Here is a 24,590-nt window from a genome sequence, read left to right as displayed (position 1 = left end):
CTTCACCAAGCACAGTAACTGACTTGGCTCAGCTCAGATAGTGCTTCAGTGCCTCTTGGGAGATAAGCAAAGAGATCAACAAAGATCAACAAAGATCAAAGATCAAGCAAAGATCAACAAAGAGACGAGTTATGTCAAAGGTTAACTGTAACTCACAAAAAAAACCCCAAACCATTAATAAAGAAATAAAATCTTCAACTGTGAAAAAGAATACTTCAAAAACAATCAGAAATGTGTCTTTTTATTTGAAACTAAAGTGTTCTGGATATGAGAAGATACTAAGTTTCACAGTTCCTTGGACCATGATAAATTTCAAGTCTTGAGCAATCAGAAGGGAATCAACTGTGCATTGGTCCTTTTTTCAGCGGAGATGTGGGTACTGAAGCTGTGTGAAAGGCCACTAAGGCCACAGTACAAACAGCAGATGGTCACTGTACAAGATGAAATATTTTCTTCTGAGCTATGAGACTGAAATGTTATCACTATTATCCTAAGTTTCTTCCAAACATTTAAGCTTAAGCCTGAAGTGCAGTCTTCCTCCTGCCTATCTCCCTTCATTAGCAGAAACCACATCAAAGAAATCAAAAATTATTATGCCAGGATGAAGGCTTACAAATTAGTTGCAGTAAATTATAACAGTTTTCCATAAAACGGAAAAGGTAACCGAGAACAAATACTTAGTGTTCAAACTTCCCTAGCATTCTTTTTCTGTAATTTTAGGTAATGATTTCAATCATGAAGAACTCTAAAATAGTACTTTTTCAAATTAACAACTAACAGTAAGGCAATTAGATACTAAACATTTTAAAAACAGACATTACAGGAATCAAAGATGAATAAACTTGGTTTTAAAAATCTCACCATTTGTAACAGGAGAGAGAAAAAGGGATAAAAAGAAAATGACACCTGTGCTTGTATTCAGTTTCAAAGCACCATCAAAAAATCCAAGATTCTTACTCAGACTCCTAAGTAAGATTTGCAAAAGAGGAAGAGTGAGAAAATCCTGATCAGGTTCCATCACAGTATGAATAAGTAAGACTTCTATGTCATCACCACTGTTATTATCTCATGTTCTCTGTCACATTATTTACTCTAGCTAGTTCAGACCACATTATCATAAAACTAATGAAGGCAGCAACTATAGCAAATTTTGCCACTGCTTTTCATCTTAGCAGTAGATGTAATGAAAGCCAAAAAGCCTAAAAAACCCCTCGAGAAATTGGAAAACTTAGTTTATTTTGGGAACATCAGAATGACTCAACCAAGAGCAAAACATACTGCTTTAAGAGAACTGAAAACATAAGACTTTCCAGTGTAAGAATCTATCTGAACACAGCCTGGAGAATTTACCAAAAACCCAAGTATCTGTCACCTTTCCCCCACCCCACTGACTTCTTTATTAGCCTTCCTCTAAACCAAAACAAAATAGAGAGATATTGTCAGCATCTCATAAGTATGGTGCATAAACATCCATTGTGCCTGTTTCTGCATGCTCTAAGCAGAAAACATGCATTCAGAAAAAGCGTTTGGAAAGCAGTATTTGCTCTCCTTCCTAATGAAATAGAAAATATCAGTAGTATGAATACTGAAGCTAGGAGCAATTTTCCTAGAACAAAAATGGAAAATCTATCTTTCATTTTCAGTATTAAGGATAATTAGAGTAAGATTCTTTTTAATGGCTAAGAAAATAATAATTGCAGATAATTTTTCATCACATGGGTATTCAAATAATGTTACCAACACCTCATTAACTTCATGAACCAGAGAAAAAAAAAAAAAGAGTAAGAGTTGTGTACATGTGGATATGGCCTATCAATGTAGAAATGAGAAATTATCTTCTTAGAGAAGTACTATTTTTGACACCACCTATTCCAGTAGATCTAATGTGCATATCAATTTCATGAATCATAAACTATGTGTTTCATGTCCTTCAGATTAAGCACAGAAATATAGGTAGCTAGTGGAAAAGATTTTTCGTAAGAACAAGTGAGATTTACAAGAGGGGGTTTTGAAAAACCACACTGACAACTTCTTTAAAACCATTTCAGAATAAAGATTCATGAGCTATAAAAATTGTTATAGACGTTGTTTTGCATTAATATCAGTGCTGTATTAAGCCACACTGATGAAATTCAATTTGAACTGTAAAACAGAGTAATAAGACAGATAGGTTCACCTCCTTGGAAAAAGTACTATTTCACCTGACTTGTTATTGTTCCATAAAAAAACACTGTAAAGTTCAAACTTTCTGCTAAACCAAATTCTAAATGGCCATAAACCAAGAGGGTAGAATTAAGATTTGCAAAAACTACTATGCAGCATATAAACTGCAGAAGTGATCTCAGAATAACTGCACAGCTTTTCTTTGAGCATTCTTTCTTGAAGATCAGTAGACAAAATGACTTAGCAGTCAACATGCAAAATCAGTCTTCTTCACTTTTCTTTGAAGGATGTGCATTATTTCCCTAAATTTGTATTCTCTTATTCATCAAAGGACTAGAATGATGCTGAGGATCTTTCAGGAAAAATGCAGGAAAAAACAAAAAATAAAGAAGAAAAAAACCCCAAAACTGAGAAGGAACAAGACACAGAATGTGAAATCCTTAAGCACAGGAAAAGGAAAATCAAGTTTATGTCAAAACCACTATATTTCAAACATTAAGAAAACACAGCGTTCTTCTCTACTTAATATAGTAAAATCAGCTCCCAAATAAAATCTGTTCTGAATCACCTGTTAACCAAATATATGCAATCGGAGAAATTATCTGCCCTTTATCAGATATGCCCTCCAAAACAGTGAGTCTTCTGTATCCTCAAAGGTTAACAAAACTGTGATAATGTAGTTTTTAATTTAAACATTCTGTATGATTTAAAGAGAGGAATGCAAAATCACTGTCACATTACGCATGCATTTTTACTTTCGCCCGAGTGCATGGATATGTACAACTGGGGTTGGGGGACTACGGATGTATATAAAAATGATCAAGAGATTCTCCTTGAACTATGTAAGATACTTAATCACATACTTAGTTCTGTCCTGACTTAACTTCAAAACATCCAGCTATTTCCAGTTGTATAGTTTATTTTCACCAGGAGAAAAAACATTTAACTCATTCTTTTGACAACATCCACACTAAGGTATACTCTCTACAAGACTGTTCTTTTCTATATCCAATAGTCCTTCCAAAATAATTTCTTCATTATAGTGGTTAGTATGCAATACCTTTCAAAGAGTTGCATTTTCACATTAGAGCTTCCACCAAATTACTACTTTGCTCAAAACAAAAGCCTAGATCCTTCATCCTAACCCTTCCAAGCCACATCTGCTCATCTTTCATTGGCTTTCATAATCTTCAGGTAACATGTTAAAACCACTGAAACAGAAGAGCATTACCCTGACAGAATTTCAAATAAACTGCTGTATTAGCTTAACTTGTGATTGGGAAAGAGCAGAAAAAGGCAAATCCATATAGAAAGGAAAAGGAAACAAGAACACCCACCCCTCCCACACATACACACCTTTGTGGCACCAGCAACCTGTTCACTTGACTCAACTATAACATGAAATTGCAGCCTTAATTTACGAGCTCTTTTTCAATGTGAGAATCAGTAAGCTCTGTCTGCACTTCAAGTGAGATAGATGATGGCTTTGAATCAGAAATCATACAATATTACATAAATGCCAACAGTTTAAATGAATCATGTTGCATGAAGTTTTTTACATCAGATACACGCTGCTCTTTAACAAGATATTGCTAGCTTCTCACATACCACTAACTCATTATTCAGAGAAGTAATAGCACTGGGAAATCTCTGGAAACAGTAAAAAAGCCAGACAATGAAGGACACACAAAGGAAAGTGGTAGAGACACACCAAGTGGCTCTGCTAAATATAGGCTGTTCGGAAATTAATTTCCATTTTGTAATGTGATTTTCATTGTATATGTTTGAGGAATAGTACCTTCTCCACTGGCATACTGTTATATATTTTTGAAAAGCTCATGTTATGAACTTCTACACTGTATAATTAAATTATAATATAAACTGCTTTTCTGATAAATTTTGGAGGTTTGAAGTTCAGATGTCAAAACAGCAATTTCAACAGATCTAATTCCACGAGTTCAAACTTGGATGCAATGTAGTGCAAGTTGCTCGAAACATCAATGAGGTATATGGCCAGGGAAGTGTTAACAAATAGACAGTGTGACTTTGGTTCCAAAAACTTCGACGTGGCGATTTCGACCTTCAAGATCAAGAAGGTCACGGACATCCTTCTGCTATTGACGATGATGAATTGAAGGCTCTGGTGGAAGCAGATACATGCACAACAGTTCGAGAACTTGCAGAAGAACTCAGGGTAAGCATATCAACTGTTTCTGAGCATCCAAAGAAGATTGGAAAGTTGAAGAAGGTCGATGAATGGGTGCTACACGAATTGAATGGGAATCACAGAAATTGCCATTTTGAAGTGTCATCGGCGCTTCTTTTTCACAACCAGAATGATCCATTTCTTGACCGTACTGTGACATGCAATGAGAAGTGGATGCTCTACAATAACTGGCAACGATCGGCTCAGTGGTTGGACTGCGATGAAGCTCCGCAGCACTTCCCAAAGCCAAATCTGCACCAAAAGAAGGTCATGCTGACTGTCGGGTGGTCTGCTGCTGGTTTAATCCATCACAGCTTCCTGAATATGGGTTAAATGATCATGGTGGAGAAGCACACCCAGCAAATCAATGAAATGCACCAGGAACTTCAACAGCTGCGCCCAGCACTGGTCAACAGAAAGGGTCCAATCCTTCTCCATGATAATGCACGGCCACACATTGCACTTTTGATGCTGCAACCGTTGAGCAAGCTGGGCTACAAAACTCTGCCTCATCCACCATACTCACCAGACCTCTCGCCCACTGACTAGCACTTCTTCAAGCATCTTGACAGCTTCCTGTGCGGAAGACGCTTCAGAAATGAAGGGGAGGTCAACACTGCCTTCGATGATTTCATTGCCCCAGAAGTCCAGAATTTTATGCAACCAGAATAATTATGTTTGTTTTTTTTTCCCGTTGGCAAAAATGTGTTAATTCTAATGGTTTTTATTTTGATTAATAAATTTTATTCTGAGCCAAGATATGCCACTTCAAACATACAGGTTGAAATCAGCAATTAATTTCTGAACAGCCCGATATTAGCAGCTTCTATTAATACACATGTACTCTTCTGAATCCCATATTCAGTAATTTTTTTTTTCTCATATTAATTACATTGGCTTGACAAAATTTTCCTATATGGTCTATGGCATTCTACTCTGTTGCACTCTACTGTATCTTCTGCATCTTTTTCTAAAACTCAGAAATCTAAGAATTAGTTATGCAGTGTCCTCCTCAATGTGTCACAACTTCTTTTGAACAAATTTGCCTACAAATAAGCAAACAAATTTATTATTCATACTTTTTAATGTAAAACATGAACATGGTGAGGTAAAGGAAAACCATCTGTGTTTACCATTTAAGTTCTTTACCTTGCTTTAGTGCCTTGAAAAGTATTGTGTACAAGTTTTTCCGCTGGCCGTTCTGTAAAACAGTCAACTTAGAAAGAATCACCCCTTTTCAATTTGTTCATTTGTAGAAAAGAAATCCATTGAAAGCAGTGTTTCAACTTTCACAAGCATCTCACTCTCACAGAGATCTAATCCTTCAATGTGCCTTCAAAAATTCACAGAATGGTTGAGTTCTGCAAGGAGCTCTTGAGGTCATGTGGTCAAACCCCCTGCTCAGGCAGGGCCACAGAAAGTCAACTGCCCAGGACCCTGTTCAGATGGTTTGTAAATACTTCTAAGGAGGAAGACTCCATAATCTCACTAGGAAACCTGTGTCAGTGGTTAGTCAGCCTCACAGTGTGTGCTCACTGCCTCTGGTCCTGTCACTGGGCACCAATGAAAAGATCTCCATCCTCTTTGCACCCTCCCTTCAGGTGTTTATATGCATTGATGAGATCTCCCTGATGCTTCTCTTCTTCAGCTTGAACAGTCCCAGCTCTCTCAGACTGTCCTCATGTCAGAGCTGCTCCAGGCTCTTCATCAACTTGACAGCCCTTACGGGACTCTCTCCAGTGTGTCCAAGTCTTTCTTGTACTGGGGAGCCCAGCACTGGACACAGTACTCCAGGTGTAGCCTCACCAGTGCTGAGCAGAGGGGAAGGATCACCTCCCTCAACTTGCTGGCAGTTTTGTGCAGGCCAGGATTCTGCCTTCTTTGCCACAAGGCCATGTTGCTGACTCATGTTCCACCAGGACACCCAGGTGCTTTTCTGAAAAGTTGTTTTCCAGTTGGGCAGCCCCAGCATGTACCGATGCCTGGGGTTGTCCCTCCCCAGGTGCTGGACTCTGCACTTCCTCTTGCTAAACTGCACGAGCTCCTGTCAGCCCATTTCTCCAGTCTGTCCAGGTCCCTCTGGATGGCAGCATGACCCTCTGGTGGATCAGCCCCTCCTCCCAGTTTTGTGTCATTAGCAAACTTGCTGAAGGTATGCTCTGCCTCATCATCTAGTTCATTAATGAAGATGTTAAAAAGGATCAGACCTAGTACTGACCCCTGAGGTACATCAGTAGTCACTAGCCTCCAACTAGACTCTGTGCCACTGATCATCTCCCTCTGGGGGTGATCTTAAGCTCAGTAATCACAATGGATACACTAGGTAAGTCATTGGCAACCCTTTTAGGATTTCAACTGACTGAAAGGACAGAACTAGTAATAGGAGTTACTGCATTATGAACTGATTATGTGATCCATGCACTACCCTAAATCGTACATTATATTTAGTATTTCCCATGTAAATAAGGCATCCTGAACTCCTACCTAATCCAGCCCCTGAATTCCTCCTTAATCAACATTTAAATACCTGTCAAACAGATCAATTTTCTTGAGAATTCAGACCCTATTACATACATCTGATGTACACACCAGATACAAAAAACCCCCTATACTTCTTGGTGCTAGATGCTTCTGTGTGTAGTTTGCTTCTCCACAGCTTAAATGTCAGAAGACAATGGACTTCACCAGGTAAGTTTAATTATTTTGTAGACCAAAACTAAATGGACCATTAAAAATTAATAAAAAGTTACATGTCAATACAAAATCAATTCTTTTTATGATGTTTTCCATATTTACACAAAATTGTTCCACATCTGAAGTGGTTAATAACAGGACACACTCCTTCACTGTAACACTCGGCTTCAACTTGACCTACTTCTATTCTCCACACTTAAAACTTAGGCTGCCCATTATGGAAGCAAAAAGACATATACAGTACACATAGAGAAAAGACCTTCCAATTTTCACATACACTGTTAAATAAGTTATGATCACCATAATGTTTATTTTATTAGTAAGCTTTAGATGTGTTTATTCCCAGTGGTCTGTATATGAAAACTAACTCAATAGTAAGATTTTTCCATGATGTTTAAAACAGACAAGCCTCAAGTCCACTGCCCTTCTACACAAAGCCATGCACACATAGACACACACACACACACACACACACGCAAAAGTGAAAACTACATATTCGTGAGGTTTCCTTCCATGTAGTGAATAGAGAAGACAGTTTACATCTAAAGAAAACAGAAATATGCTAAAGGGCAGTGGTACATATTTGCCAGGTATTCCTGTAAAATGTCAGTACACTAAAGTTTGCATTTACAGAATGAACAGACATATATTCTCTTATTCTCTCCCACCCAGGAAATCCACAGGGGGAAAAAAAAAAAAAAAAAAAAAAGTTTATTATGATGCCGTCACTTTCCATAAAAGTTTCTTGGAAAGGGCTTTGATGGGAATCGATGAACCACATTTACCATTCCATATGAACATATGTGCTGGCTCCAAAGCACTGCAGGATCTTTTTGTTAGGGTCATCTTCCCAAGAGGAAACATGCTTGCTCTGAATAACACATTCTGTTTGTGATACGGATACTGGAATTACTGGACCAATTTATATCCAGCACTTTTAGTTTGCAATCCCTGTAACTATCATTATCTTATTCTTCCGATGAGATAGTCTATGAAGATACATGTATGTAAACCACTACTAATTCCAAAGGAGCCACCTACTACAGCAGACACATGAGTTGCTGCAATCACATGAAGCTCCACACAAACTAATCTACACCCATGTAGGGAGTTAGTAAATATTTAATATAAAATAGTTCAGTTTTAACAACGTCAACCTAAGCACTAATTTACTACAAGAAACAATTTTAACAGCTCTAACAGCAGGAAAAACAACTGTTTAACACTCTTTCTCTGCCCAAGTAGAAACATGACAGTGACACACTGCTTAAGCATCTGGCTGATTTTGATGTTACAGACACAGTAAATTATTTCAAAATAAATGTTTAGTTATACATTCCTGATTAACAACAACAACAAAAGAACCCAAACCAAAAATCTGCATTTGAAATTTGTAGCTACATTAAGACTCCTTTTCTTTTCCTAAGCTTAAGTATCTACATGATGTTATCTACATAGATGAAGCCATCTTGTAACAAAAAAGAACAGATAAGAAAGGCAAATACTTAATGACAAAACAGCCTGAAAAAATAAAATGGAATCAAACCCCATGCTACATTCCTTATTACCACCTTTGTCATCAATTCTGTGTTTTCCTGGTATCTTCTGGTCATGCTATGAAAGGAAAACAAAAGCAAAAAAGCCTAGCTTGCATACTATGTACATCTTCAGCTGATTTGTAGAAAGAATCTGTCCATATTAATCAACTCTTCATCATCAGAAACATTTCTTGGACATTCTTTTGAGCCTCTAAATAAAAAGATGTTTCAAAACTCTAAGGAATAAGGTTTCTTCTTTCACCCAGAATAATTTGCACAATGTGGACAATGTGTGCGTAGACCATATGCTATTATTCACCTGTGGTAAAACACATATAAAGACAACACACCAATTAGCTTATTTTCCTTAGAGAGAGGAAATATGCTCTATGAATTTCTGCTGCACTATTATTGTAGTAAAAGTGACAGTCAATCCCGTTACTATTTTAAAATCTGCAGTAGCTTTGACTTGTAATTCACTGATAACCAATAGAAGTTCACTCTCCCTGGTTGTTCTTTACTACATTTCACTCCTTTTTAACATTTTGTTCCACTTAAACTTAGAGGCAATCACAAGCTACTTCACAGTATCTCACCGTGTGTAACTACAATGCTACAAAGGTATTTAAGAGCACAAATTCTGATTCTTACTCTTATCTATGCTGGTTTTTGGACTGTGAGAGCCTACATGAAAGTAAGTTTGTATACTTGTCAGGCATATCCTTCAAAACATTACCTGTATTAGTCACACTGACAACACCAGTAGAAAACAATATAATTAGAGGCCTACATAAAGGCTTCAACTCACAATGTTATAAAATGTAATTATTATATAATATTGGAATTCCAAATCTGGAGAAGTAGTCAGAATTAATAAAAAAAGCAATTTACTACTGCAATCCTACCCATTTCTAATAAAATTTTATTATTGTGCTATATTGATGTCTGATTATAAAGCTTCTGATAAAGACACTGAAAAGCCACAGTGCAAAGCCCCAGTTTCTACAAGTGTTCCATAAGGGCGTGACTCGCAGTCAGGATACTACAGAACAGTCAGTCATTTGATTTTCACGTGTATATTCAAAATGTTAGCAATGAAGTCTGGTAAATCCAAATAACCTTTGCTGAAGGAATCATTACTTGAAGTAGACTATTATTCTAGTTAACAGCTTTTGTCCAAAATCCCTTCCTCTAAAATCTTCCATTTATTACTTTTTTTTCCCTCCTAAAAACATACTTTAAAATTTTTTTATTAAGAATGGCTTAATTCCATCTCCTGTTTCATAAAATTTGGTTCTTTTTCTCACCTCTTAATGTTTCAGTCGTGCTCAAGATAATTCCTTCTGCTTAATTTATACCCCACATAGCAATATGTCACTCTCTAATTTTTTATATGAATGTACAGAAACCAGGAATGCGCATGCAACCAAGGTGCTCATTTAATATTTCTAGGACAGAGATCTTTCTTTAAGAGATTGATTTCTCAAAAATGACACTTTGTTTGCTAAAATGAAATTCATATACTTCATAAAAAAACACTTTTTTCTCTGTTTGAGCATAAGCTAATGGATACACCCTTTTAAGAGTGTTATCTTCCAATTTTATTCTAAATCTGATCATGGAAAGAAATACCATAAAGAAAATATTGAACCAGAAATATTAGAGCAGATTTTTAATGCCATGGCCTTTAGAAAAAAGCTACAGAAAACTTTGATCACTGGATATAAAACAATCGTTGTTACTCTTTGTTCAGGTAGCCTTCTGTGCCTCTGTTATTGCAACATATTTTTAAGAGAATTTTTGAGAAAAAAATCCTCTAAATTTTAAAAATTATTCAAGATACCTGGAGTTATACATAAATTTCATTTCATACCCTGTTAGCACAAATTGAAAATTATTCTCCTTTTCCCCTTTTCTCATTCGGATTCAATGCCTTCAGAAGTACAGGACACCATTATGGAAGATGTTACCTGACAGAATTATTGCAACCCTCTCTGCTAAAAAAAAACCCCAACCTTTAAAAACAAATCCTGTAACACCTCTAAATTTTGAGGACATAAGAACATAACTGAAATGCATCTCTAATATTAAGATAGGAAACTCTGTTAACAAATATGAATAGCTACAGGCTTTTCTTCAGCTTCCAGAATTAAACTAAAGAACCTTTTGAAAATTTGCCTAAACTCTTCTTTAAAAATACTGCCAGTTTCCCTGACATATGAATCACAGGCCTTCTGTGTGACCATAACACTGAATAGTAATTAAGTGGCAAAAGAGTCATTTTATGCTTATGCAATAAATACAATAATTTTCTCTAAGTACATCTTTTACATATTATAAATTCTCATTTCTCATTGTGGATTTAATTTCCTTAGAGAAAAATAAAAGATATATTTTAACATTTAAAAATGCATGTATCACTTTAATCAAGCTCATGAGAATTACAGCATTGGGGCAAAAATCAACACACAGAGACCATGACCATCAGGTGCTTCTTGGCATTCCTACGAGCCTCGCCAGATGTATGGGTACCATGCAGGTAATTCACAGTGGGCTTCAATCTAGAGCTACAAATCTAGCCTAAGTAAAATTGCAATAACTGAATTGCTTGCTGCTATAGTTCCTTTCATTTGAGATTTCTGCTCCTGCAGAGTTGTCCTCAGGTTGAACAAATGCAACATGATCTTCCCAAAAGGTAGCATCATTACTGCAGTTCGTTTCCCTTTTCAGCATCTTAATTCATTCCTGTCACAAGATCTAATCAAGTGACAGGACTTTTGATAAACTTGAAAGTCTCCTTGCTAAGTCTCTCTGTTTCTTTCCAAATTCTCTCACTAGGCCTAAGATTGCTTGCCTGAAAGTGAGGTTATTCAGCAACCTTGTTCAATTCCTCCATGTCTGCCTTGCTAGCCTGAGAAACACACACTACCTGTACCATGAGCACACTTGTTGTCCACAACAGTGAACTTCAATTTGGTTTTGCAAAATAATGCAAAATCAAACAAAACACCTGCAAAACCAAACAACACTAAGGGGAGAACAAAAGACAGGAAACAAATATTGGTTAGCTTTGCATCGATAAGTGTATGTTAACTAATTGCTAAAGAAGATGGTATTAGTGCTGTGATACTAGTAAGAAGCTGAAACATGGAGCAGACATTGTTTATGCTTTCTGTCTTTGAAAGCTGAGCTCAAATTCTGAAAAAATGGGGTAATGTCAGATTTTTATGAGTGCATTTTCATGAAAAGAATTACCTTTATGTTCTCACTTAAATTTATATTTCTTCATGATTTCTTCTCGTTCCACTCATTAACATACTCACATCTTGCAAAACAGCATGATCCACACAGATTCTCATGTAATTCGCAGATTTACTCATCAACACTAGAACCACTACTATGAAATACACCTTTTTTCCTTTTAAACTTTTTTTCCCATGTACAGAAACTGTTTGAGGCAATATCACAGGCATCTCTGTCACATCAAAATAGATCCAGAATTTAAAGTGAAAGTTAATGGCAATCAATATGTAGCCTAACTCATTTGACAAAGTAGCAGTTAATTTGTTTCCATGAGCTCAGAAATTGCATTTACTAGAGAGGATCCAAAGTCTAGTACTAATTAGCACTAGTGAAATAGCAGCAGGTCTCCAGAATTAAACAGTTGGTGCTGAGGACCTGAAACATATTTTTTTGGGGGGAAAAAGCATTATTTCAGACTAGATCTTTCCTCGTTCTGAAGACTGAACACCCTCCCATCATCAGTTGTGTATCTTCCTACTTTGTTTTGGATGAAAGTAGTAAAGTCTGAATCCCTGGAGACTGCTCAATAATGGAAACATACAATCCTAAGTGGCACTTGGCAGATTTGCTTCAAAGTTATATTTCTGATCCAAGCAAAAACAATGCAGATGTATCCAAATAAAAATTATATTCCTTATTTCCTTGATGATTCTCTTTTCTATCAGACAAAATGAAGCATAGCCACAACTTAATACAGATTTCTAAAATGTAAAAAATGTACTTTTTTTTTTTTTTTACATGAAGTTAAAGATGTATTCAATGTATTTTAACTTTCTAACAACTAAAATTGCATTTCTACTAATAAAGTCCTTGGGTATATATTGAGCTTACTCAGGGACTTTATGTACCAGTCATTCCATCAATAATAAATTGAAGAATATAACGTGACTTTTTAAAAAACTGTTCTAAATAAATATGAGACTTTTCCATTAAAGAAATCAGTTGCAGATATCTTTTTAATGGCTTTAGTTTTTCTAATTTAAATTCTGTTATTAGAGTATCATTAAAATGCCAAGCAGGCAGATTTGGTCTACATGAAATGGGACATGGGATAGGCCTTTTTTGACACAATTAAGACTGTTCCTTTCAAGGGCAACATCACAAAAAGTGAACACTAATTTTACTAATATGGTAAAGGAGGATGAATGACTGCGGAAAGGAAGGAAAGCAAAACCAAATTACGTAGCTTTTTTTTTTTTTTTTTTTTTTTTTCTGTTCTCTGTCATATTTGACTTTCCCTTTCTACAAACCTTACTACAGGGACAGGAATTTGCATAAAAAGATTAAAGATTGCATGAAATGTCAGAGACTGCTTTGCAGCTACAATACAAATAAAGAAAGTCTTTGCAGATGCGAAACGAATTCTAAGGAAATGACCAAAGATATTCTGATAATAGCACATGATGCATAAAATACACCCAACACTACATGTCAGAGTACATATGCTATTTCTGAAAATAACTTACTACATCTCCACTTCTCTACATGAAAGCCACAGCTACATGCAAATATAAAAGGAAAGCTCACAACACTATTTTTCTTAGTTCTGAAAAAAAATTATCCAGTGACTACTTTTGATTAGATAGGAGAACTAAAATCATCATAAAATCATAGCTCAAACTGAAAGGTACTCCAAAACTATTTCAGTATTTTTTGAAACACCTGCTCTAAAGCAGTAATTTGCATCATCTAGCTAACACACTTTTCAATACTGTCTTATTTGGTTCAAATTGCTGGTCATGAAGCACTATCTACACTACACACAAGCACTAACTACACTACACATTCTGTTTAGTTCACACAAAGTGTAAGTAGCGATCAGATCCTCAGATCATAGTTCATAAATTCTTGAAAATCTACATACAATATATGTAATATATATATATTTTTAAAACCTATGCAATAAAGTTTCCTGTAACCCAATACTCTTCTTAGACAGTCAGTATTACCATGGATGTCCTTTCCATTACTTCATGTAACCTCTCAGAATGAAAGTCGAAAAGTTCATCAACCATAAAGGAAATACTCTTGAATATTAAGACTGATGCACACCAGCAAAAAGTCAGCCATATGATGAAATAAATGGAGCCTGGGTAACTGGATTTTATGGATAGATGCTAATTACTTGCAACACTTTGGGATACCTTGGTAGTCAAAGTACTTTTGCACTGTAGCACAAATTAGCTACCAACTGGTCATCAAACTAGCATGATCCTGGAGGAAATACTAGTATTTCCAACAATTTTAATTAATGCTAAGCCTACCTCAAGTCAACAAGTCCAGAGAGGAGTAGGCCCACTTTATTTTCCCCCTGAAAATAAGGAAACCAAAAAACTGACTTTGCAGCCAGTGACAGTAGAAAAGCTAAGTCTGTCTTTAAAATTGTCCTCCAGTATTTTGTAAGGAGGTTATGATACATTTGAATGTAGTGGTAGTGGTATGGATTCAAGTCCTGGAAAGACTCACCACACAATCATACATACCTACATCAAGGGATTTAGAGTATCCCTATGTGCATTTACACCTCAAAGACCATGAGAAGAAGTATAGTAATGGAGAAGTGATCAGGAAGGTCATTTGGGACTGTATTTCTTCCACAGTATAGGTACCAGAAAAATTATTTAACTATACACAGTCACACAAAACTATGAATTAATTAAAAATCTTTATATAAAAAAAGCAAAATGAAACAGAAATGTCAGGAATACGGAGCTCCCTGTCTTTCAAGTAAACAGCAGAAAATTAAGAGAATGTTTTCCAGATTATGTTTTCCTGTTTAACCTTACAGAGAATATCTAAGAGTAAGTCCTGTTATCGTTTAGTATGTAGTAATATACTGCACTATGGTTTTACATTTACTAAAACAGTGCTGCTCTTCACAGTATGTACATTACACAAGGGCAGAAAGAGCATTAATCATTTAAAACTGATATTGTATTGTAAAAGACAAAAATTTGTAAAAATATATAAAAAGATTCCATTCTGAGTTTGTGTATTGGTTTAGGCCCTGCCAGGACAGGAGACCATATTGCCATTGTCCCTCCCCCACCCTTGGACACAAGTAGGGCACAAACCCCGGGTTAAAATAAGAAGAAATTTAATACAACAGTATAATAAGCAATCTGAACAACGACAGTAGCAATGATAACAACAATAAACAGTAATAACAGTAAACTAGACAAAAGATATACAGAGAAATACCGCAATGGATACAGACAGCCCCCGTGCTTCCCACGACCAAAGCCACAAAGGAAAGTTGCCACCGGGATCTGACATCAGCATGGTATGAATAACCTGGCTGGAGATCCCTTCCCCCTCTCTGCTAGGGAAACTTAACCCTATCCTAGCTGAACCAGGACAGTTTGACAGTTCTGTATTTTTAGCTTAAACAATTTACATCAAAATACATTTATTCATACATCAAAAATAATTTTCTATACTTTCTTGTATATTCTACAATGAATGTAAGCAGCATTTTATATTCAATAAAGTGTTAATTTGGTAATCAGCACAACATTAACCTAAAATGTGAATTTACAAAGCCTTATTCTTCAAATTTTAAAATTAAATAAAATAGGTAAGCACAGATAAATGCAAACAAATCACATTAATTTTTGAAAAATGAAATATGCTTTAATTTCTTACAATTATTAGTGGAAAAGAACTAAGACCTTAGAGTAGGAAACTAGCTCTGAAATAACACTGTTATGCTTCCTGAAGTTTTGTAGAACACAGCAGGTGCTTTACAAGCTTGAAACTAGTCTTTTCTTAAAAAATCAAGAACAAATGGCTTATAGCTAAAATGAATGATTTAAATGGAAAAGATTTGTCTTCTGAATTAATTATCAACTAAGTAGACATGAACTGCAGTACTACTGGAAGAAGCCAAGGATATTCTTAAGCTTTCTAAGCAGTGATATACTTTAATATATCCATCCCTTTTGCTTCCCTCCAGAAAGACTTTCTGCAATAGCTTACTGATTAAAAGGGTAATTTTTATTTCAGTTTTTAATGATTCTGGAATGACAGTAACATTTACCATGTCTGTATAACTTATTGCTGAGATATAAAATAGAGACAAAATGGAGTTGTCATAATTTTTCCAGATTTCATGAGAACTTTACCACTTGAGAACACCATTTTATCAAAAAAATTTCTTCATTACAACTTTATGAGCTGTGAACTACTACTTTCAATTACTTAGTAGTGAAATCCAAATGGAAAACCAAAAAGAAAAATAGGATATTCTGTGAGATGATGAATGCCATTCTTTCAAAATAGTAAATATTTATTATAAGAATCAGGATGGGAGTGTTATTTTAAAGGATTGTGTTGCACAGAGCAAAGAAGGTTGAAAAAGCTCAGAAAAAAAGAGTGACAAAATGAGCAAGAATAAAAATTCTTCAGAGAAGCTGCATGCAAATATATTATAAATAACAGTACGCCCCCCCTCCAATTCTTCTCAAGAGTTCTTGGAATGTATGCATTACCTTAACAACAGGATTCAGGAGAACAACACCTGATTTCTTTGTAATAACTTGCTTTGTTGTGTAATGATGTTCTATGAGCTGAGGAATAGTTGGAAACCCAGTTCCTTCAAAACGATACTGATTCTGTATGGAGGTAAAAGGAAATAATTGTTCCTCTACAAGCAGTATTTTGAAAAAGAAACTATAAAAATGCATCACTTCCCTCACTAGTAACAAAATAACGTTAACTTTTATAGCATTAGATTTTTCCTAATCTTTTTAATAACATTTCTATTGAATTAAATGGAATGATAGTTAGGAAGAGGATAAACTCATAAATGCAAAATTTAATAAATGCAAAATCACTCACTTAAGGCAACATGTTAAAATAGCCATTTATTTAAACTCTTAATTTAAAGATAGGACAGTTAAACCAAAAACTCTGATAGAGTGCATTAAAAATATTCTAAACCAGAAAAAAACCCCACTAACTTAATTAAAGTAATAAGAATTACAGAAAACCAACTAAAAAATAAACATCTGACAATAAAATAACCAACAGATAAGTAACACTATCTTACTCATATCCTACTGCATTTACAACGTTTGATAAATTAATAAATCCCTGTCACAGAGCTAAAAACAAAGGCAGGTTATGCCTATGATTCATAGAGAAGTTGGGCGAGACAAAATTCCTTCTCTCCCTACTTCATGAATTTATTTCCTTTTATATAGATAATTGAACACAATGGAAACAAATAAATCTCCTAATATTTTCTCAGACGCATGTAACATTTTCTTAGCAATGACTGCTATGACATATAATTCTTTCAGATGTTAAGGGGAAAAAAAATGTATTTTTATTGCTTATCTTTGACCACACACTTGACAGGGGAAACAATATAAAAAAACATTTATTTCATCTTTCTGAATGTCTTAAATTATATAATACACCTGATTGGGACACAGGATAAAGTCTTGTGCCTATACAAGACTCACATCCACATTTAGAGAACTCTTCCCACAAGAGAGGAACTGCCATAAGCCAGCCTGACAATGGCAACAATAAACAAGTACTGCAATTAAAAAAAATCAAAGCACAGACTAATTCAAGTTCATTTACACAACTGGGCAATGAAAACCCTTACCACTGGCATGCAGACTTTTTTTCTTTCTAGCCCCTAGGGTTAAATTCCTTGCATAATGCACTGTAAGTTTCTCTTACTTAGAGGTTAAAGCATTAACTTCATGGAACATGTTATCATTGTTAGTAAAGCTTGATCACGTCACCAATTTTTAACATTCCCCATTCTCTACCATAAAAGTGTTGTCATAGTCTGAAAATTTTCTGTTATTTTGTTGCGAACTTCATTCACTTATTAAGTACTGATTCAACTTTGACAGACCAGTAACACTAGTTCCCATTCCTTTCAAATAAACTCCTTCATATTTCTGTGCTGAGGATCAAAAAACCCTGATGTCCTAAGAGTCTCCCTAGCACAATACCTAGTACTGCCTATTATTTCCTCAGCCCACACCCAGCCACATGCCCATCTGCTGCTATTTATATAAGACATTCAGGGTAGACTGTGTTCTTTGACTCCATGCATTTACACTGGATCCTGACTACTATTAAGATCATCATTTTGGCACTGTCCTGCATGAAATCCTTATCTCTCAATTGGGGAGACATGAATTTGATGGATGCTCACTCAATGGATAAGGAATTGGCTCAATGGTCCCACTTGATGTGGCCAACAGCTTGGTGTCCAATTGCAGAGAAGTGACAGCGGTGTTCCTCAGGGGGTCGGTGTTGGGACCACTGCCATTTAACATCTTTGTTGGAAACATGGACAGTGGGATTGAGTTCATCTTCAGCCAGTTTGCCAATAACACCAAGTGGTGTTGGGTGGTCCATATGCTGGAGGGAAGGGATGCTACCCAGAGGGACCCTGACAGGCTTGAGAGCTGGGCCCATGCAAACCTTGTGAAGTTCATCAAGGCCAAGTGTAACGTCCTGTACATGGGTCAGGGAAATCCCAGGCACAAATACAGGCTGGGTGATGAGTGGATTGAGAGCAGCCCTGTGGAGAACTTGGCAGTATTAGCAGATAGAAAACTATGAGCCAGCAATGTGTGCTCACAGCCTAGAAAGCCAACTGTATCCTGGGCTGCTTCAAAAGAAACATGGCCAGCAGGTCAAGAGAGGTGATTCTTCCTCTCTACCCACTCTTGTGAGAACCCACCTGGAGTACCGTATCCAGCTCTGAGGCCCATCAAATAAGAAGGACATATATGTGCTCGAGCAGGTCCAGAGGTGGGCACAAAGATCATCAGGGGGCTGGAGCACCTGCCTTATGAGGACAGACTGAGAGAGGTGGGGTTGTTCAGCCTGGAGAAGGCTCAGGAAGACCTTCTAGGAGCCTTCCAGTACTTAAAGGGGGCCTACAGGAAAGATGGGGAGGGACTCTATCAGGCAGTGTAGTGATAAGACGAGGGGTAACTGTTTTAAACTAAAAGAGGATACATTTAGATTAGATATAAGGAAAAAATTCTTCATTATGAGGTGGTGAGACACTGGCACAGGTTGCCCAGAGGACCTATGGATGCCCCCTCCCTGGAAGTGTTCAAGGCCAGGTTGGACGGGGCTTTGAACAACCTGATCTAGCAGAAAGTATCCCTGCCCATGGCAGGGGGGTGGAACTAGATGATCTTTAAGGTCCCTTCCAATTCAAACTGCTCTATGATTCTATGATCACTAACAAAAATATGAAAATAGCAGAGCATCAAATAAGTAGCAGGGAAAATCAACAGTAGCCTTGACTGGCAGCAATGAATTTTGGTGCTTAAAGCTTAACAATGAACTTGTTTATCACAAACATAGTTTTATTAAGATTAGCCTTTAAAATAATGGTAAAACTAGAGAGAGAATATTTATGCAGTTATAGGACCCCTGTTAAAACAGGTTTATGTCCCACTCCGCTCTTCAGTATTTGATTCAGAAGAAAGTTTGTATATGAACATCAAGCTTGGTCTCCATATGGGGACCTGTCAGTGATCCAAGAGTGTGACCTGACCAGTCATGAAGACCGGATTACACATTGTTCATACCAATGTAAACAAATACCCTGCACTAAACTCTCCTCAAACTTCCTTACCAAAATGTTCGTTATAACAATCCCTCTTGCAATATGACCATAACAGTCCCACCATCAACTAACTCCTTTCTAGAGCTTAATAAGCTTTTTCTTTTTACAATCAATGCTTTTTACACAATAAATGCTGAAAAATCATTCCATAGGAGTACATAAGGAGTCATGCACTTCTTTAAGAAAAAAAGTTTTAGCTTCCATCATTGTCAGGAAAATCTGCCACAAATGAATCCCAAGAGTAGATGAACATAATGTCCTATAATTAAATGTACAAGCAGACAGTTCTAGTGACTTGATGATGTTTGGACCGTCCAAGCTATGCAATATTAAACAATATCCGTCTTACATTTCAAATGTAATTTCTAAAAGGAAGTAGTGATATTACGGAAATAAAGATAGCTCTTAAAAAATACAAAAGAAGAGTCAACACTAAAAGTAAAACTTACAAAAAACCCCCTCTATTTTAACTGACTTGAAAGTGCAAACCATATTTTTTGAAGATCTACTTGTCACATACAATGATTTACACAAAATTATTTCAGCCACACCAAGTATACGATATGCATTTATTTCTGCTGTTTCAGGATCAGAGAGCTCCCAGCATCTTGTAAGATTCTATCTGTCTAAGTACAGGTAATCTTATTGCTCTTATATTCTCATTCAGCACTCTGACACTTCAAAATACTTTAAGGTCATAAAATCAAAATAAAATAAACACTGACTTTACGTAAAAACACTTCTACAAGGAAAATTCTAGGTGAAAATTAATGAAAACTCCAACTGGACAAGTGTCCATAGTCACTGATCCTACAAGAGCCCTCCATCTTCTCTGAATTTACCACTCTGAAAAATACCGCTTCATCTCATTAAAAAGAAAGAAACCAGGTACACAATACTGATTTCCCCCAGGCATGCTGCATCAGCAGGAGATTTAGACACAGAAATTCCCTCAGGGTAAACAACATTATGCGATTAAATTTGTGTACTTTTCTGTATGTGGAAAATTTTATTACAAGGGACTGAAACACATTTTGGCAGCATTACTGAATTAAAACTGAAAATGATTTGCTGTTACGCCATACTTCAATAAGAATTTCTAGTAAAACTGTTGTATTTTGAATGAGTTTGAGATTTGGAAAGGTAAAAAAATATACATTAAAAAAACAAGTAATGCATTGAGAAGAATGCAAATAAATACATTGGATAAAGGCATATAAAAATTAACATACTCTTTAAAATGATCAATTTTTCCTAACTTAGAACAACAAGGGGATGAATCATTTATGCTGTGCAACACCCACAACCATTTGTGTTATACTGAATAAAACAATACCCATAGGGCTAAAAATAACATAAGCATATCTAGTGCAGCAGCGACTTCAGTTCCCAACTGTACAAAAGCCAACATAGATTATTTTCTCCTCCATTAATGTTTCTATTTTTCGAAAAGATTCAATGGATTCTTTACAGTTTGATTTAAAAGTAGCCTAATTAGCACCAGCTATGAAAATGGAATTAAAAATAAATAAATGTATATGAATAAATTAGTAGTAACAAGTTCTGGACTTCAAAACATTTACAGAAATATCTTGGCTTTTCAATGTAAGATAAAAGACACTGAATAACCTCATACTTTGTATTTTCTCTTTGTTTCCCAAAATGACCTTTTCCCCTGATATCAGCACTGATAAGTATTTCCAGCAGTTTCATATTTTCATATAAAGCCATTTGCCATCATAAATTATGTAGATCCTAATTTTTTTAGCTGAAATCATAAACTTCCTAACATCAAACATTCAGTACTATATCAGTGACGTACATCAGCATACTGTATGATAAAGTGTCTCCGTTGTCCATCTGAAAACACAGAAAGGACATATTCACCAGGTTTCCCGTGGCTCTCTCGCACCAAGAAGTCTCCTTGCTGTTTTAACAGCTCCTGGGCTTCTATTCTTGGAATTGCGCCATGATACCATTCTTGATCAGCCAATGGTTTCTCAGTGGTTGAAATCACATCAAAGAACTTGGGAAAAATATTGAAGGAAAATGTTACTATAACAGTACATTTTACACTTCACTTTTACATGAAAAGCACGCTAACACTTTCTATTTCTGTATCTAAATTACATATTTCTATTAATAAACAAAATCAAACTCTCACATTTACACAAAAGGAATATTGATCACCTTTTTTTCTATTGCCTAAAAAATTAATATATAAAAAGCAGATGTTTATGGAAATGTCCATAAAAACATGTTATATTTTTCACTTGGCCTGCTCTTTTTCCTAAGCCATATCAACCAACTCTTTCTTACACATGCTATTAGTAACAGTACAAAATGAACCACTTCTTTATTCAGACAGAAACTTCTTAGACATAAAAACGTAAGAAAGTGATTTATGTGAAGCATGTGAATTGGATAAACTGTTTTCACAGAATGTACCAATTGCATTCCAAATTAATTAATAGCTCTATGAGACATCTGTGCTAGCCATTTACACTGTAGAACAGAATATACACTTGGGTATATTGAATGAACTTTAGCATAGAATTTCTGAAAGCACAAAGATTCTAAGAAAATATTTTCACTGACAATAAATGAAAGTTAATGAGTTTTAACCTACAATTTCACATATTAATTTTGACAAGCTTATATTGTTTAAGAAAACACTGAGGAAAACTTATATTTTGTTCAATGACCACTTCAGATTTGTTTGTTATGGCTAGAGAGTGCCAGAGCTCACAGAAATTCTCACTGCCAAGAGTGGCAAAGCTCTCAACAAAGTAAAACACTGCATACTGTATCACGAGCTGAACAGATAGGTGAATGTGCCCCAGGCAAGCCTGCTGAACTGCATTTGAGATAACAGCAGGAAGACCCACACCTCAGTTAAGCATGATCAAACAAACCTCTCCTACGGCTCTGCCCTGATAAAACCATGTTTTTGCTTTGTATCACCGAAGATGATACACTATTTCCCCTATGGGGATGGGGAAAGAGAACAGAAACACTCCATGGATGTACGCAAGGGTGAAATTTGACACAGTACATCTACAGGTATGGTGGAGACTATCTGCACATAGGTCTTCCTGAGGAGATATTTAGGTTAAGATGACTTACCTAGCTGAAAAACACTAAGAGTAATCTCAGACTCTCAGAGTGTGAATAAGCAGACCCAAGAAAGCAAATCTACTCAAAACTTCTTGTTTCCAAATTCCTGTAATTCTTCATCACTTTCATGGTAAAGTTTCTGGTATAAAAAATGCCTCTGCCTGTGGGTTCCTGGCTGCTTTTCTAAATTATACCTCAAAAGGTCTTGTTTAGTCCAAGATACTGATGGAAAACTAGAAAATATATTTAAAAGCCTGACTGAGGCTCATTTTCTCAGACATCAAACTGGGATCTAGAGCCCTGGGCCTATGTTAAGGATAATTTCAGACATGAGATTTAACAGACTCATCACCAGAAAGAGCAAGTATGCTCTATTACAGATTTTGCTCTATTACATTCAGAGCTAGGAAGGACTGTGTAAGAAGTAACAACAGTTTGAACATAAAGTACACAGTCAGGGTTTTTAGGAGCAAAAAACGTACTCCAAGGTACTGTGTTTATCAGTATAGCAAACAGATACTATTTGGCCAAGAAGGCAGTCATTTATATCAATTTCACCACCAGTTATATGCACCTCATATCAGAGCTGTCTACCACTGTTAAATTACCGTCATTCTCTTTCAAAAATTCCTAAAAGGAAAAATAAGCTTTCAGAATATTAGACAATGTTATTTACTTGAACATTTATTGTTCAAAGATGCTGAGTTTGAATAACCAGAAAACCCAAACCTCTGCTATGCTATCAAGAAATGTTAAGGGGTTCAGAGTAGGAAAGGCTTTGCCACAGAAACACATTTCTACTTGAGAGGAAATGTTTCTAAGGATAAAAGGACAGTTCAATCCGCACAAAGGAACGTTAAAAAAAAAAAAAAAAAATCTGACATGCAATTCATTTTATAGCTTACTAAAGAGGAAGCCACCAGATAATAACATCTGCTTACATTCAAACTGGGTCAAATCTGAGTCACTGCTCAGACAATCATGATCACATCCCAGAATAAAACATCTTAAATGTCTATGACAGAGAAAGAGTTTATGGAAGAACTACGTAACATTTTAGACATCAGTAACTATGGCATTGTGTATGACACTAACACCAATCTTGCACCTTTTTAAAAATTCGATTAAACTATTAGTTATTACTTTAGAAGGAAACAATGAAAATTCCAGAAAGTATCCTTTGCTGATTGTCTCCTACCTTACATTACCTTTACTTTTTGTCGTGCAAAATGAGGCAATAATAACCAAAGAGGTTTCTCTGATGAAAAAAGTTGTAATTATTCATGTTTTGAGTGTTACTAAAGTTGCATTATTTTTATAGACAGGTCTTCTGACTCCAATATATTTTCTGTGTGATACAATATTCACCCTGACTGGCTATGAAAGAAAACATAGCTGAAAGCCCAGAAAGAACAGTACAAATGCAAGACATATAATCATTTTAATATTGATTTCAACTCAGTTTACACCACTTAGTGTTAATGTTTCTACTGCATTTCATAGTTAGCACTAGATTGTTTAAATACAAGAAAGGTTAGTCCTTAAGGAAGGTAGAGGAAAAAAACCTACTCCCACAAAATTAAAATACCCATCTCTTTTCTTTAAAACTATTGTGTTTAAGTATCAGTAAGGAACTTAATAAGTCACTTAATATGACTAATTATATACCTGAAAGAACAAGCTTGCATTCTAGGCTTCAATGTTTTAGTTTCACCTGGGGGATGAGATCTCTCCCTCATTTGTATGCACTTATTTAAATGAAGAACTTAAATGAAGAAATAATTTTCTAAGATTTTTATTGTTGATTTGACTGGAAGCTTACATTAAACAATTAACAAAATCACACAGAAGAAAATGAAGTCACACTGCTGAATTTCTACTGTCCCTCCTAACCACTCCCACCCCCACCCCCCACCCTCACCCCTTTCTTTTTCCCCTCAAGATTTCCATT

General features: G+C 35.8%; 1 protein-coding gene across 2 annotated transcripts in view; it reads right to left on the bottom strand.

Moving 5' to 3' along the window:
* The window catches only part of FER (FER tyrosine kinase), a 184,143-nt gene that overhangs the window by 82,562 nt on the left and 76,991 nt on the right, over positions 1 to 24,590 (bottom strand). For both annotated transcript variants that reach the window (XM_026865513.1, XM_026865514.1), the window contains exons 11-12: positions 21,345 to 21,548; positions 16,395 to 16,517 (exon numbers count right to left, since the gene is read on the bottom strand). In XM_026865513.1, the coding sequence (XP_026721314.1) occupies positions 16,395 to 16,517; positions 21,345 to 21,548 (327 nt within the window). The remainder of the gene's footprint in view (positions 1 to 16,394; positions 16,518 to 21,344; positions 21,549 to 24,590) is intronic.

This window comes from Athene cunicularia, assembly GCF_003259725.1.
Source record: "Athene cunicularia isolate RWA chromosome Z unlocalized genomic scaffold, athCun1 chrZ_part1, whole genome shotgun sequence".
NCBI lineage: Eukaryota > Metazoa > Chordata > Aves > Strigiformes > Strigidae > Athene > Athene cunicularia.
Note: the sequence above shows the minus strand (reverse complement) of the source record. Positions and strands in the feature narration are given on the sequence as shown.